Raw genomic sequence first — 13,706 nt, forward strand, 5'->3', positions numbered from 1 at the left:
GTACTATATAAATATTGTAAAAACTTCTATTTTTACATTATTATTATTGTAACATTTAAAGAATTACAGTTTTGTAATGTTTGTGGAATATTACAAGCATGTTACTGATATTTTGCAGGCATATTGTTAATTTACATTTCTGTAATACTTCTGCGGTATTACATTGCAATCTGTAATATTGCAACATTGCAGCAATATTGCTTCAATTTTCTATGCTGTATGGGAAGGAACAGACGAATCACAATTAGTTATTCTCCTCGCATTCGACTACAATTGGTTAATATCTTACGGCTTGAGGCTTAAAAATCTACATCTATTGTGTAGATCTCACTTACAACCACGCAAACTTTTATAAGCGCCAACCATCTTTAATATCTCATCGATGTTGATGCATGTTATAAATTGTATACCCGCAGAGTAGAAAAATGGATGTTACTATGCAGTTGATATCTACTTTCTCAGTTGGCGCTAATGCATGGTGGCATTTTGCGCCTGCGGTTACAGAATAAAGACCGGCATGATCACTCTCAGTGCTGCTCATTCCGCTCTGGTTCACTGCTTAGTGCTTACTGTGCTCAGGTTCTGTCTATCTGTGTCTGATCGCGAAGTCTGAACACCGTGAACATGCGATTATGAATTAAATCGCATCTCAACAAACGACGAAAAGCGCAGTTTTCTTGGTGAACGGATAGCAAAGAAATATAATCGAGAAAAACGTGTTACGATGCGCTTGTCTATCGTTGAGTTTTTCAATCCAGCGGCTCGCAATAGCATAGTAATGCACAAAGTGTTTCGCTTGTTGCACAGTTGCCAGGACGACTAACGTGCGTGTTGGTGCGTGTTTATTCGTCTGTTCCGCCGTGCGTGCGTGCGTGACTGTGAACGCCGCGTACCTGCGGTGTATTATGATAAGAGACCGATCATTATTGGGAATATTGGAACGCAATTCTCGTGTCAATTTCACATCGCTCCGATGCCACGCAACGACGTAATCTGAAGAAAGTCACCGCGCGCATCATGGACTATCCGGTGTTGGATCTCTTCGATCCCTCGGTAGAACCTACGGACCACGTCAACTGCGAAGAGGAACAAGATCTGCTTTGTAAGTGCCCTGTTTGTCGCGCGCTTCTTTCGTGCAACTAAGAAGCGCGGGAGAGCCGCTTTCGGTGGAGGAGCACCGGAATTTCTCTGTCGCATGTATTCACTCTACCTGCGTTTTTTTTTTTACCTTTATCAGTTCCTCGCATCTGTTTCTACTTTTCACGACATTCGTTTGCTTTCGAACGTTTACGCGCGGAATATCGCCGATCCGGCCGAGAATATCAGCTGGCATCAGCTGTTTCTCCAACACGCACGAGCGTGGCCAAGATTGTCCTTTGTTATCTCCAAGCTTAATACAGTGATTACGAAAATTGAAGCAGTAATGATCAAATTGTTTTCTTCTTGAAATCGATTATTATACTTTGTTTCTACCTTGTATGTATCTCATTTGTTGTAATAACGACATAATTAAAATGATTATTTTTTATTATCTTGCAGAAAAAGAACATAAAGAAAAAAAATACTTTTATTTTTCTACAATTTATTATTATATCAAAATTGCTCTTTTACATTAATATTACAAAATTTTATTAATTCAAAACTCATTTTTTAGAAAGTTTTCTTTGTTTTTTAGTACATCATTGTTTAGCAAATGTGTGAGTAAATATAATCGCTACGTCAGTAAAAATATTATTTTGGATATTTGTAGTCTATATCCACTATATCAACAATATACAATAAATTATATACTCTTGAAAAGCATACGTGTATTTTGTATTTTCTTTTGTATTTTATTTATATTATAATTGCGCAGCTTATATTTAGAAGTAGAAGCTGTATAGATAACTTTATCGCATTTCAACAAAGATATAATTTACAAAAACAATTATCAATTATACATTTTATATTTTGTTTATATTTAATTATTTATGACAAATAAATTGCAAATAAAATGAAAATTTTGCTAAAGTGTTTGAATTAGTAAGAAAGGAATATCTTTCTGCTTTTGAGATTATGTATGTAAAAGAAAGGTATACTTGTATGAATCTCGACTGATCGATTCTCATTTCAGGGGACGATTGTAATTATGTCGTACCTGGAGGTGAATATGTACGTGCAACGGAACAGTTTGGAGAGGACTTTTCTGGAGCCGAGTTTCACGAAACTAGAACATTGCTCGCCGATGGCGGGGATAGATTTGGAGTTTCCACTGCCACTTTCGATACGATCGAAGAACTTATGTGGATGGGGAATCAAGGGGTATGTTATTGATATTATTTATATCAAATTTTTTATTCATTATTATATTAATATTTATTATAATTTAATACAAATTTATTGGCACAACATTCAGATCTTTGACGAAGAACTGGTTTATAATAAAAATCTTGTCTCAGACATGCTTAACATTAAAAAATAGAATGATAATCTTAATCTCTAGGTAAATACAGAAAGTCTTCATAAATTGTATATTCCTATTGTAAACAATATTTGATTTTGCATTGCCGAAAAATTTTTCGCAGTACTATTGATTCCGTTGGGAGCGTTAGATGATTTTCTTTATTTTATTTTATACATTGAACGTTATACACTTATAATTGTGATACTAATTTTGTACCTCTTTTGACATCATATTACTGATGATTATTTCAATATTAACATTGGATTTTCTCAATTGTCGGACTCCGAGATGAGTTTTTTTTACCAGAGAAGAGTATATAAGAGAAGAATATTATGCTTGTTTTAATTTAGTTTTGATAACTTCTAATATTCTTCTATTTCTTTGTTCTCACTAGAATAACGAGAAATCTTTCACAATCGATCATCCATCGTCTGACGAGCAATTTTTCGTTTCTCTGACTTAACACTCTAATTGTGCAACAAAACTGTCGCTTTCTTTTTCTTTTCATATTAATTTTACTGTGCCTAAATTTTTGTATCTGAAGCGAACCTAAATATAAGGTCGAAATATGTATTGCATTCTGTATTGTATTCTGTAACGTTTTCAGACTCTTATTTTCTGCGGTTTTTATAATTTCTTTTTTTATATTATGTTGTAATTATACTCATGTTAAATGAATAATGGAAACTTTTTATATCTTTTGACTCTTATTATTAGCCTTTTACATCATATTGTCGTATTTTTAATACTTAATTTGTTGTAGGGTCACGTAACATCCTATTATGGGCCTGGTTTACAAAAATATACCTCTTTTCAAGTCCATGCAACGCAGGAGATACGACAAATTCATACTGTAGACGAGGGTATTTTAGTGTTGTCTCAATGTCAATTGAGATGCCAATTGCGAAGAGGCATACCTATATTTACTCATACGTATGTTCATATTTTGTATTATGTTCATATTTTATTATCCACGGATTTGAGCAAACCTAGATTGTTATAGGTCGATGAATATGAACGATATGCAATGTATGTTACAAATTTCCCCAGCCAGATTACTTATGGGTGGACATCAGGACAAAATAATTGATTTTAACCTTACTAGAGGAAAAGAGACTGGATTAGTAAGAATCTATCAACTAAACTAAATGTTAAATTAATTCCGAGTACGAGAAGCGATGGCTTTATGACTCGAATTTTCATTTTCTTTCATTGATTTGTAATTAGCTTGATATTTTATCCAATGAGCTTCATCTATGATGTCGTGGACGAAGCCCATTGAATGAAACATCAAATTAAGCTCAATCATAAGTTAATCAGATAATGAAAAATTAGGGCCTATGTTATATTTGTAGATGGATGTAGATGAGAATGGTTGTGCGATATTGAGACAACATAGTAGGCTTATATGTGCTGGAAATCCTGCGGGAAGAATAGATCTCAGGGATCCAAATACATTATCAATAGAACATACTTTGGATACACACAGTGGTTCCTTAAGTGATTTCGATGTTCAAGGAAATTATCTTGTTACATGTGGATTCAGCAATAGGTAAGGCATAAGATAATCAAAAAGTTTTTAACCATTTTATATACTTGACACACATATGTTATAAACATTTATGGATTACATTTAGTCGTCAGGGTCTTACTGTTGATCGATTTTTAATGGCCTATGATTTGAGACAAATGAGAGCATTAAGTCCAGTCACAACTATGGTATATCCTCTTTTATTAAAGTTCCTACCAAGTTATTCCAGTCGGCTCGCGGTGGTATCGCCACTAGGACAAATGCAACTACTTGATACAATATATGCTAATGTACAACCTTCAGTAACGTGTTTATATCAGGTAAATTTATTATATGTGTTCACAATTTAAGCAAAAAATTTAAGAAATTTATTAAAATAAATATGCAGAGATTATATACAGAAATTGTATCGTATATTATTAGGTTGCTACTGGCGGTGCGACGATATTATCATTTGATGTAGCTCCTACATCTCAATGTCTTTGCTTTGGAGATTTGGCGGGCTCTATACATTTAATGTCCACCAACACCCCGGAACCTCAATTTAATACATTTTCTAGGTCAGTAATTATTTTAATCAATTTTAAAATTAATACGAATTATATAATTTTTATATACTGAAATAATTATTAACACAATCTATTGACATACTAAAATCTATTGACACATTTATATTACGTATATAAAATCAAGAATAGTTAGAAAATGAATATAAAGATAATAAAGAATAAAATCTAGGTATATGTATATTTTTATTTTGCTTAGGCCTACGGAATTTGCCGATCCAATTGAGACAATACCATCGATTCCTTTTGATGACGATATTACGCCATACAGTACAATACCAATGGTATATTCAGATCAACCACTTCTAAGTGATTGGCCTGAAGAATACTTGAAAAAAGTTTATAGGTAGGTCTCTCCTGTATGTTTCCGTTTTTGTATAACCGAGGAACAGGTAACTTGATTTTTCTTTCACAGGAGAACTCCACCAATAGATCCTGAAATCTTACGCACAATGAAAATGCAGGGAACAATAGGATACGCGCCAAATCCTCAGGCTTTTCGCAGAAATCAAGTGAGGAAACAATATTCTCCCACTCTATTACAATATTCTCCTCCGTCTCTTCTCAAATTATCTTAAACTCCGTTCATAAATTCTTAATTTTTCCTATTTTTGTTTATCAAATTTTGAAATCTATTCTGCTTATGACTTGATTTCAAATTTAATATTGCCTCTGTATATCATTAAATTGCTATCTGAATTAATATACATATATTTCAAAAGTATATTAATATACAAATAAATTCTTTCATGATTTTGAGGCTTCACTAGCAATTTAATTGATCAATTACAATATATTATTGACGTGAAAATTGCTATCTGAATTAATATACATATATATATATATATTTCAAAAGTATATTAATATACAAATGAATTCTTTCATGATTTTGAGGTTTCACTAGCAATTTAATTGACCAATTACAATATATTATTGACGTGAAAATTAAGGCTCAATGTGTGATGTTTAATTTTTAGAAAAAAAATTTGCTATATATGATTAAGACTGATAACCTTTCGTGATAATTATTATATAGCCTATAAAGAGACGTGATATATTTTCGTAAACTAGTCCAATGTACTCTACTAATTTTACAATAATATAGCATAAAAAAACAGTCTCAAAATGTATTATATATACACTGCGCGTGTAAAATATTGAAATTTCTTTATTTTTCTCGTTTTTTTTGTTTCATATATATAGTCAATTTACCATATATACTATATATATGATAAAAATATTTAAAATGTTAAAAAATATTAAAAAGTATATGATTGTAATTTTGAAAACTAATATCAAATTAATATCGTTATATTATTACATTAATGAAAGTACTATCAATTTTTTTATTATAATAAATATATTTTTTGTTAGTGTCATTTACAGGAATCTGTTTATTTTTATTTGATCAGTATTTGATACTTTGCTTATATGAAGTTCAGTAAAATAAATTTGACATACGTTAAATCAGAACAATTCTAAATATGTTTCACATTAAATATGAAATAGTTTTATTTTTTTATATACAGGGTGTCTGGAAATAATCGCCAAATATTTCATGGACAGGTAGAGCGGACTAAACTGTCGAGTAAAGTCCTCTACCATTTTGTAAGTTTCCCCAATAGTTAACGAGATATTAATCCTTAAAGATAGCCGAATACTACTGCAAAGTGTATACGCCTACCGTTAGCTTGGCGCGCGGGCCATGGAGAGCGGGGATAGCCTGGCAAGCGCGCCATCCGAGCTATGGAGGTTTGCAGCGGTGTGCGCGGTGTGGGGCGTTTGCCAGCCAATCCCCAACTCCCAAGGTTTGCGCGCCAAACGATCGGTAGGCATATACACTTCGCAGTAAACCGGGCGAGCGCGCGTATTCAGCTATCTTTAAGGATTAATATCTCATTAATTATTGGGGAAATTTACAAAATGGTAGAGGACTTTTCGACTCAGTTTAGTCCGCTCGACCTGTTCATGAAATATTTGGCGATTATTTCCAGACACCCTGTATATTTACATCTAAATATATAGATCCAATATTGTCAACAATGTGCCAACAAATTTATACATATATAAAAAAGTAATATGTAATAAAAATACAATATCTCTGTGCTGTAGCATATAATTGCACTCTGAATTCTAAATATATTTTTATTATTTTTTGTTTAAATAATTAAAAATATATAAGTGACATATAATTGACGAATTTTATCATTAAATATTACATGTATAATACATTTTTTTCTTACTATGTAAATCATACAATACTAAAATAATTCTTTTTTTTTCTTTAAGAACTGCTAATAAAGCATATTACCCAATTAAAAATTGGGCTCTTCAATTTAATTATGATCAGCGAAGTTGAGGCCTTATTAATTTTTTTGCATTGCAGAAAAAATACAGTAGCATGTAAGAAAAAACGTATGCATTGAAATAATCAATAATATAAGTCTTAATTTCGTTTATAGTTATTTGTGTTGACATTTACAGAACGACCGACAAAGAAGAAGAAACATGAATAAATGTTTCTAATATACCTTCCGCCAAAAGAATCCACAATTCCCTTATAGCTTATCGATCGCTCTTATCAGCGTGATATTTTACTGCCGCGCAATGTGTTTGTGATTGATTGCATTTTGTCTTTTCGTTTAATGATTTCCGATGAACAATCTCGATAGGCGATTAATATATTTACATGTAAAATATGTTCCGCATGAAATGTATACTCGAAATTGTATTTGAGTGAAATAATAAAGGTTGTATGATATACAACAGTAATGCGTAACTTTAATATGATGCGCCGTATTATCGATTCAGTTCCCACAACGCGTTCTTTAATATATAGGTATTATTTATTTTTTCACAATCCAAAAGTCTACTTTCTATTATGCACCAAACTGTACAAACTATCTCGATGTCTCACGTGTAACGCATGGCAAATTCCATAAGATAGAAACTATCTTGGCGAAAAATATCCGATACACGTTTTCACAGTGGAATAAAAATAAATAATACCTCTTTTGCAGATACCGTACAATCTGGAAACGGGTACGTCTTCACGACGTGGCTTAGTCGCGAAGCCTTTCGTGGGGGACTCACGGTCTAAAACAGATGACGGCACCTTTGTAGCCATACCTAAGCGTTATCGTAAAATTGAGTTGAAATACTCACGGCTTGGTTACGATGATTTCGATTTTGATCAGTACAATCGAACCAGCTTTTGCGGCCTGGAGGCTACACTTCCTAACAGTTATTGCAATGCTATGCTGCAGGTAAGCCCAAGAAAACTATAATGTCCGAGGTGAGTCGGGACAACGAATAAAGTAAATCACAGATCAGACACACGTTCGTGCTTTGTAGTTGCTTTACTACTGCGAACCTGTAAGGGTAGCATTGCTCTCACATTCGTGTCAACGAGAGTTTTGTCTTTCTTGCGAATTGGGATTCTTGTTTCACATGCTGGATACATCACGAGGGTTTCCCTGCCAAGCTGCAAATTTCCTTAGGGCTTTTAGGACAGTACGAGAAGCGTCAGCTTTAGGACTTATATTGAACGATCCAGAATCGAAGAAAAAGATCAATCTGATAGTGCTCATACAAGTATGATAATAAACAAATACAATAAGTTACAATGATCAGCGTGAAAATGTACAAATTACATTTTAATAACTTGCGCTAGAACGAATGTTCAAAATATACGTTTTTATTTGAAATGAAAGAAAATAGACTTTTTTACAACATTATTTCGTATAAATTTATAAATTTATATTCTTGGAAATGCTCTTTTACCAAATGTTTAAATCTCTATTAAAAATTGCATTAAAAATCGCATGACATATTTAGAAATTTAATATATTGACAAAGATTATTTATGGTTTGAATTTTGTATTAGAGCTGGAATAGATTTATTCTACATCAAATACACTACGAGATTCTGGAAACTAGGAAGCGACAACAAAAAGAAGAGGAAGCAGCGCGACTTAAATCAGATTCCAAATATCCTCCATTTGTTTATAATGAACAGGATTTTCCTAGCATCCTTGAGGACCTTGGTTCTCGATATAGGAGTCACGATGACGAGAGAAAAAAAAAGAGGAAGCAAGAGGAGGATGGTAAATATATGTGGATCACATCGAAAGGTAAACACAATTTATGTGTAACCTTTGCACTGGGCACTTTTGTGTTTATTTTTCAATTTATATGTGATTTATTTGATTTTTTATTTGCTTTAAAGTTGATATATCCGAAGAGTAAGAAACGACTATATGAGAACTATATGATTAATGTATAATTGTAATTATAATTTTTTATATCTAATGATGCAGAAAACATTACTTTCATTTTAATAAACTACCTTCCAATTTTATTTATTATAATCTTGCATTCTTATTATATTATATTATTTATTATAATCTTGCATTCTTAGGATATCTCACAACTTTCTTAATGTACGCCGACGCATATATTTTTTTAGAATATATCTTTATTGATTTCATATTAAACCAAGTTATGGTATTGTATCGCTTACCTTAAATCGCTTTTTTTCTATATATATTATGCATATGTATTTTTATAGTAAGAAGAGCAGCTAACCCTTTTTATCCTTTTTTAAAAATTGCATGATTTTGCTTTCATGTTTATTTTTGTGTGTGTGTGTGTGTGTGTGTGTGCGTGCGCGCGCGCGCGCGCGTGTGTGTGTGTGTGTATCGATATTAATCATATATTTTTTTAATTCTATGATTTTATTATAATAATAATTATACATATATATAATTATTACAAAATCTTGCAATTTAAAAAATATGTGAATAATATCGATGCATTAAAGATATCAATATGTAACACTAAGGTGTTAAATTATCTAATTGATAATTTCATTTTAAAAAATAATCAAAATTATCTTAACAATATCTAGTGCATTGCTTAAAGTTAGTTAAAAAATCAAGAGGGAGATTATATCGAACTTTCTAAGTTTGACATAATATTTTGAACTAAATAAATAAATAAATAAACTGAAACATTAAAATTATTACAAAACATGAATTACAAACGCATATGTATCACGCTACTATTACAAAATCGTTACACATATTTTTTTAGTGAAAAAATATTTATACTCAATTCTAATGATATCGTTAATAATATTCATTTATTTTACTTTTAAATGCATTATTACGAGTAGACAAGACCACCAAAAAATCTACCGAAGAGAATGAAGTGCGAGATGATGAAACAGAGATCAGTCGTCTATTTGGATCTGAACAAATGCACATACATCGCTGTCTCAAATGTGGGCAAGAAGCTACAAAACATTCTATCATGTTACTTTGTAACTTAGTTTATCCGGAAATAATTAATCCTTGTAAGCTATTGTCAAGCAATATGTGTCCAATGCTTTGGCTGGACAGAAAATCTGAATTTAGCGTGTAAATTGAAAACTTTGACTGTATATATTTAATCATTCGAATATTTTAAAGCAAATAAATATAAGATAAAGTAAGTATAGTCTAATAATATGATACATATTTACAGATAAATTTTTACATTTTTTTCAAATATCCACAAAATTTCGTAAAGATTGTGATATAACGTTCAAAATATAATTTTCAATATCTTACACGCTCATTTGATTTTTTGTGCATCTTAGCTTAATACACATATCTATACTCGCGGCTGAACACAAGATTTACCTTTTGTAGCTGAAGAGGTACCGTTCACAAATGTTCTTGCCCGCAGTTTAAGACCTGAGAAAATTACACCCGCATGGTGTGACAATTGTCAGAAATTTACACCTACTCTCCAGTCTCGACAATTGACTAAACTACCTCAAATACTGGCTCTAAATTGTGGCTTAGATACTCAGCAGGTACTTACAACATCAGATTAGATGTACAATTGTAGCGTGCGCAGAATCAAAGAACGAAAATCGCATATTACGCTTCATTCATTTTATGAATTATTACAGGACAAAGCGTTTTGGCAAAATCAAATGGACATCGTGGTGCAAAATGTGTTGACGGGTAAAGAGAGCAGTCCCAACTCGAGTCCTGTGCCTATTACTGCGAAGCCCTGTCGATATGGCAACAATTGTACGCGAACTGGATGTCGATTTAGGCACGTTGGACGCGACTCAGGTACATAAATACTTTAATGTAGAGATTAAACACGTTACTTTGAATTAACGCTAACCATATTTTACTGTGCAGAAACAGAAAAATTATTAACGTCGACCTCCACACCATCTATCTCATCGACAGCGCCCGTTACATCGCCTCCTAGTCATTTATATTACTTGCATTCATGGATACCCCACAACATAGAAATCTCCATTGAAGAAAACGGAGAAATGGCAATTAAAAAAATCAGCGAACCAAGAAGCGAATTAAATGATATGTTCATACAGACAAGCATGATGGAGAACGGTCAAGATGACAGAACAGTACAAGTTATTTCCGAGAACTCTGGGAATAACGGTGAGGAAAATATTGAAAATTGTTTAACATCGAAGATTGGAAATTGCAGTATAACAGAAGATGAAGAAGCTGTGAAAAGTACAAATCTGGAGATCTCTTATAATACTCAAAGGATACAGTATGGTCTCAGTGCTGTCGTCTGTTATATCGACGATAAAAATAATGAGGAACGGAGAAATATTGTAGCACTGTTACGAGTTGGACCAAATTATCATGAACGATCGGCAGGCAATGCCGTATCGCAATGGTACATTTTTAATGATTTCTGGTAAGTTATTTCCATCTGGGAAAAGAAAGTTGTCCACATTTTAACATCATTTAATATCGATACTTGTTATAGTATACAACCAGTGACTCCTCAAGAAGCGGTATGGTTTAATCTCGATTGGAAAGTGCCGTGTGTACTTCATTATACAGCGATACCTGCTCCTGAACCAACACAGTTCGTCAGTCCTCTTACGTATGATGTTTTTGGAGAAGATAAATGTATTGCTCGCAGTGGTGGAACTAGAGGAATTACATTTACTCCTCTAGCATCAGATGAAATGCCTAAGAAAGGTAGATTTCTCTGTCGTATAATCTCTTTGTATTTTCACTTTTTATACGAAATAGAAAGGAAGAAAGAAAATTATTGTACATTTTTAATGTGGCTCGTCCTTTTTAGTGTGCTCAAATTATTGTAATTGCAGGAGAGTTGGTAGGCATCGATGCAGAATTCGTTACTTTAAATCAGGAAGAATCCGAATTACGAAGCGATGGAAAGATGTCAACTATAAAACCGAGCCATATGTCGGTCGCGCGAATCACCTGTATACGAGGGTATGTTTTATGAACTATTAATATAAACAGTAATGGTTCATGAGTGGAGAGATTTTAATCTGATTAGATAAAAAATGCGCTTAATATGATAATATTCAAGTTATTTTAAATCTATATATAGTATTTTCTTATTTTTAATTAGTAGACAAGGTCCTTTGGAAGGTACACCGTTTATAGATGATTATATAAGCACTCAGGAACAGGTAGTTGACTATTTAACAAAATTCAGTGGAATCCAACCGGGTGATTTAGATGCGAATTTTAGTAGCAAACATCTCACAACTCTGAAATCAACGTATCAAAAGTTGAGGTTTTTAGTGGACAATGGTATAATTTTTGTGGGACACGGCCTGAAAAACGATTTTAGGTAAAATATTATCTTAATATCTATGATGGTGGTCGGTAATATATTTTTTTTTAATGTATGAACTTTGCAGAGTAATAAATTTGGTAGTGCCGCCGGAACAAATAGTAGATACAGTTTTGTTGTTTCATTTACCTCATCATCGTATGGTGTCGTTACGTTTCTTGACCTGGCACTTTTTGGGTAAAAACATTCAATCTGAAACTCACGATTCAACCGAAGATGCGCGAGCAGCTTTAGAATTGTATCGCAAGTACAAAGAACTAGAAAGTTCTGGCACATTGACAGAAACATTGAAAGAACTTTACGAAGTGGGCAGCCAATTACAATGGAAAGTAAGAATGAAAATTCTTACATTTTATATTACTAAATATCATGTCTGTGGCCGATATTCATAATTGGTTCGTATTTCAAAGACTTAAGACGCTAATGACGGGTCTCTGATTGATTACTCGTGATGATACCTCAAGACAGAATTTAAAATGGTCTTGAATATAAGAACTGACTATGAATATCGATTTATAAGTTTCATTAAATTAATTTTTTTAAACATTATTTAATTTTAGGTTCCTGATAGCTGATATGAGGATATATACAATGATATAGATAATAAAATCAATAGCGATAATGACGATTAGACGATACGGATATTCATTATCATTGTTCAAAAGGTATTCAGTAAGCGTTATTCGCGTTCGTCGCAATATCGTACAATCCAATGTTAAAGATGGATTTGCCAATTCATCATTCACATAAAACAGATTTATTCAACATAATATTATTAGATGGAATTTTTCGAGATTTTATTTCGTAACATCATGAAGTTAAAAGAATTACAAATTGGAAAACATTAATATTCATTTAGGCGTTAATTTCGCTCATTATTGCATGCATTAGATCATTGTTGCATCCATATATTGAAAATGTATACATATACATTTTATTCAATAATAATACATCAAATCAACATATTTTTTAACACTGGTAGAGCTGATCGATCGTGAATAGCCCGTTGAAAGAATTAAATGAGAAAATTGTTGATCATGATTTTAAATAGAATTAAGCATAATATGAATTTGTATATACTGTCTGATAACATATTTTGAGGAGCAGTAATGATCTCGCACTGCCCGAATATAATATTCACAAAGAGATGGTACAATCGAAATGCTAAATATAAAATGAAATGATAGTAAATAATTATAATTTATTCGAAAGGATAGATTTGAGTGTATCAAAAATGTAAAGAAGTTAAAATGAAAAAAAATTTCTGAGAAAATTGCAATTGAAGTTGGAAATCCGATTAGCTAAGTACTAGAACCTTAGATTGATAAACAAGAAAGCAGTGTGGCTGAAATTACTAATATATATAAACACATATGAATATTGTGTGATGTCTTTATTTAAAAGACTAAAGACAAAAATTTATTAAATTGTAAAATATATATTACCTAAATATATTTTTAAAAAAGTTGGTACTCTTGGTAAATTCGCACTTCGTTGGTCGCGATGGTCA

The 13,706-nt window shown here is 32.1% G+C and overlaps 1 protein-coding gene across 1 annotated transcript; it reads left to right on the forward strand.

Moving 5' to 3' along the window:
- The first annotated feature begins 561 nt into the window (after positions 1–561).
- On the forward strand, positions 562–12,704 carry LOC108687716 (PAB-dependent poly(A)-specific ribonuclease subunit PAN2). Its single transcript, XM_018193637.1, has 20 exons — positions 562–1,102; positions 2,114–2,301; positions 3,207–3,376; positions 3,447–3,567; positions 3,799–3,995; positions 4,081–4,294; positions 4,398–4,534; positions 4,740–4,886; positions 4,956–5,052; positions 7,561–7,806; positions 7,895–8,134; positions 8,427–8,673; positions 9,717–9,896; positions 10,234–10,400; positions 10,500–10,668; positions 10,741–11,275; positions 11,348–11,565; positions 11,697–11,826; positions 11,969–12,193; positions 12,264–12,704. Exons 1-20 carry the CDS (start codon positions 1,018–1,020, stop codon positions 12,586–12,588), a joined length of 4,038 nt encoding a protein of 1,345 aa, XP_018049126.1. The 5' UTR covers positions 562–1,017; the 3' UTR covers positions 12,589–12,704.
- Positions 12,705–13,706: the final 1,002 nt, after the last annotated feature.

This window comes from Atta colombica, unplaced genomic scaffold, assembly GCF_001594045.1.
Source record: "Atta colombica isolate Treedump-2 unplaced genomic scaffold, Acol1.0 scaffold210, whole genome shotgun sequence".
In the NCBI taxonomy this organism is placed as follows: Eukaryota; Metazoa; Arthropoda; class Insecta; order Hymenoptera; family Formicidae; genus Atta; species Atta colombica.

Excerpts from the sequence above, each read along its gene's own strand:
- LOC108687716 (XM_018193637.1), top strand. The coding sequence starts at position 1,018 with ATGGACTATCCGGTGTTGGATCTCTTCGATCCCTCGGTAGAACCTACG. Across the intron at positions 3,377-3,446 it reads ATACCTATATTTACTCATAC|GTCGATGAATATGAACGATA; the intron begins GTATGTTCATAT and ends AGATTGTTATAG. Across the intron at positions 8,674-9,716 it reads TATGTGGATCACATCGAAAG|ACAAGACCACCAAAAAATCT; the intron begins GTAAACACAATT and ends TATTACGAGTAG.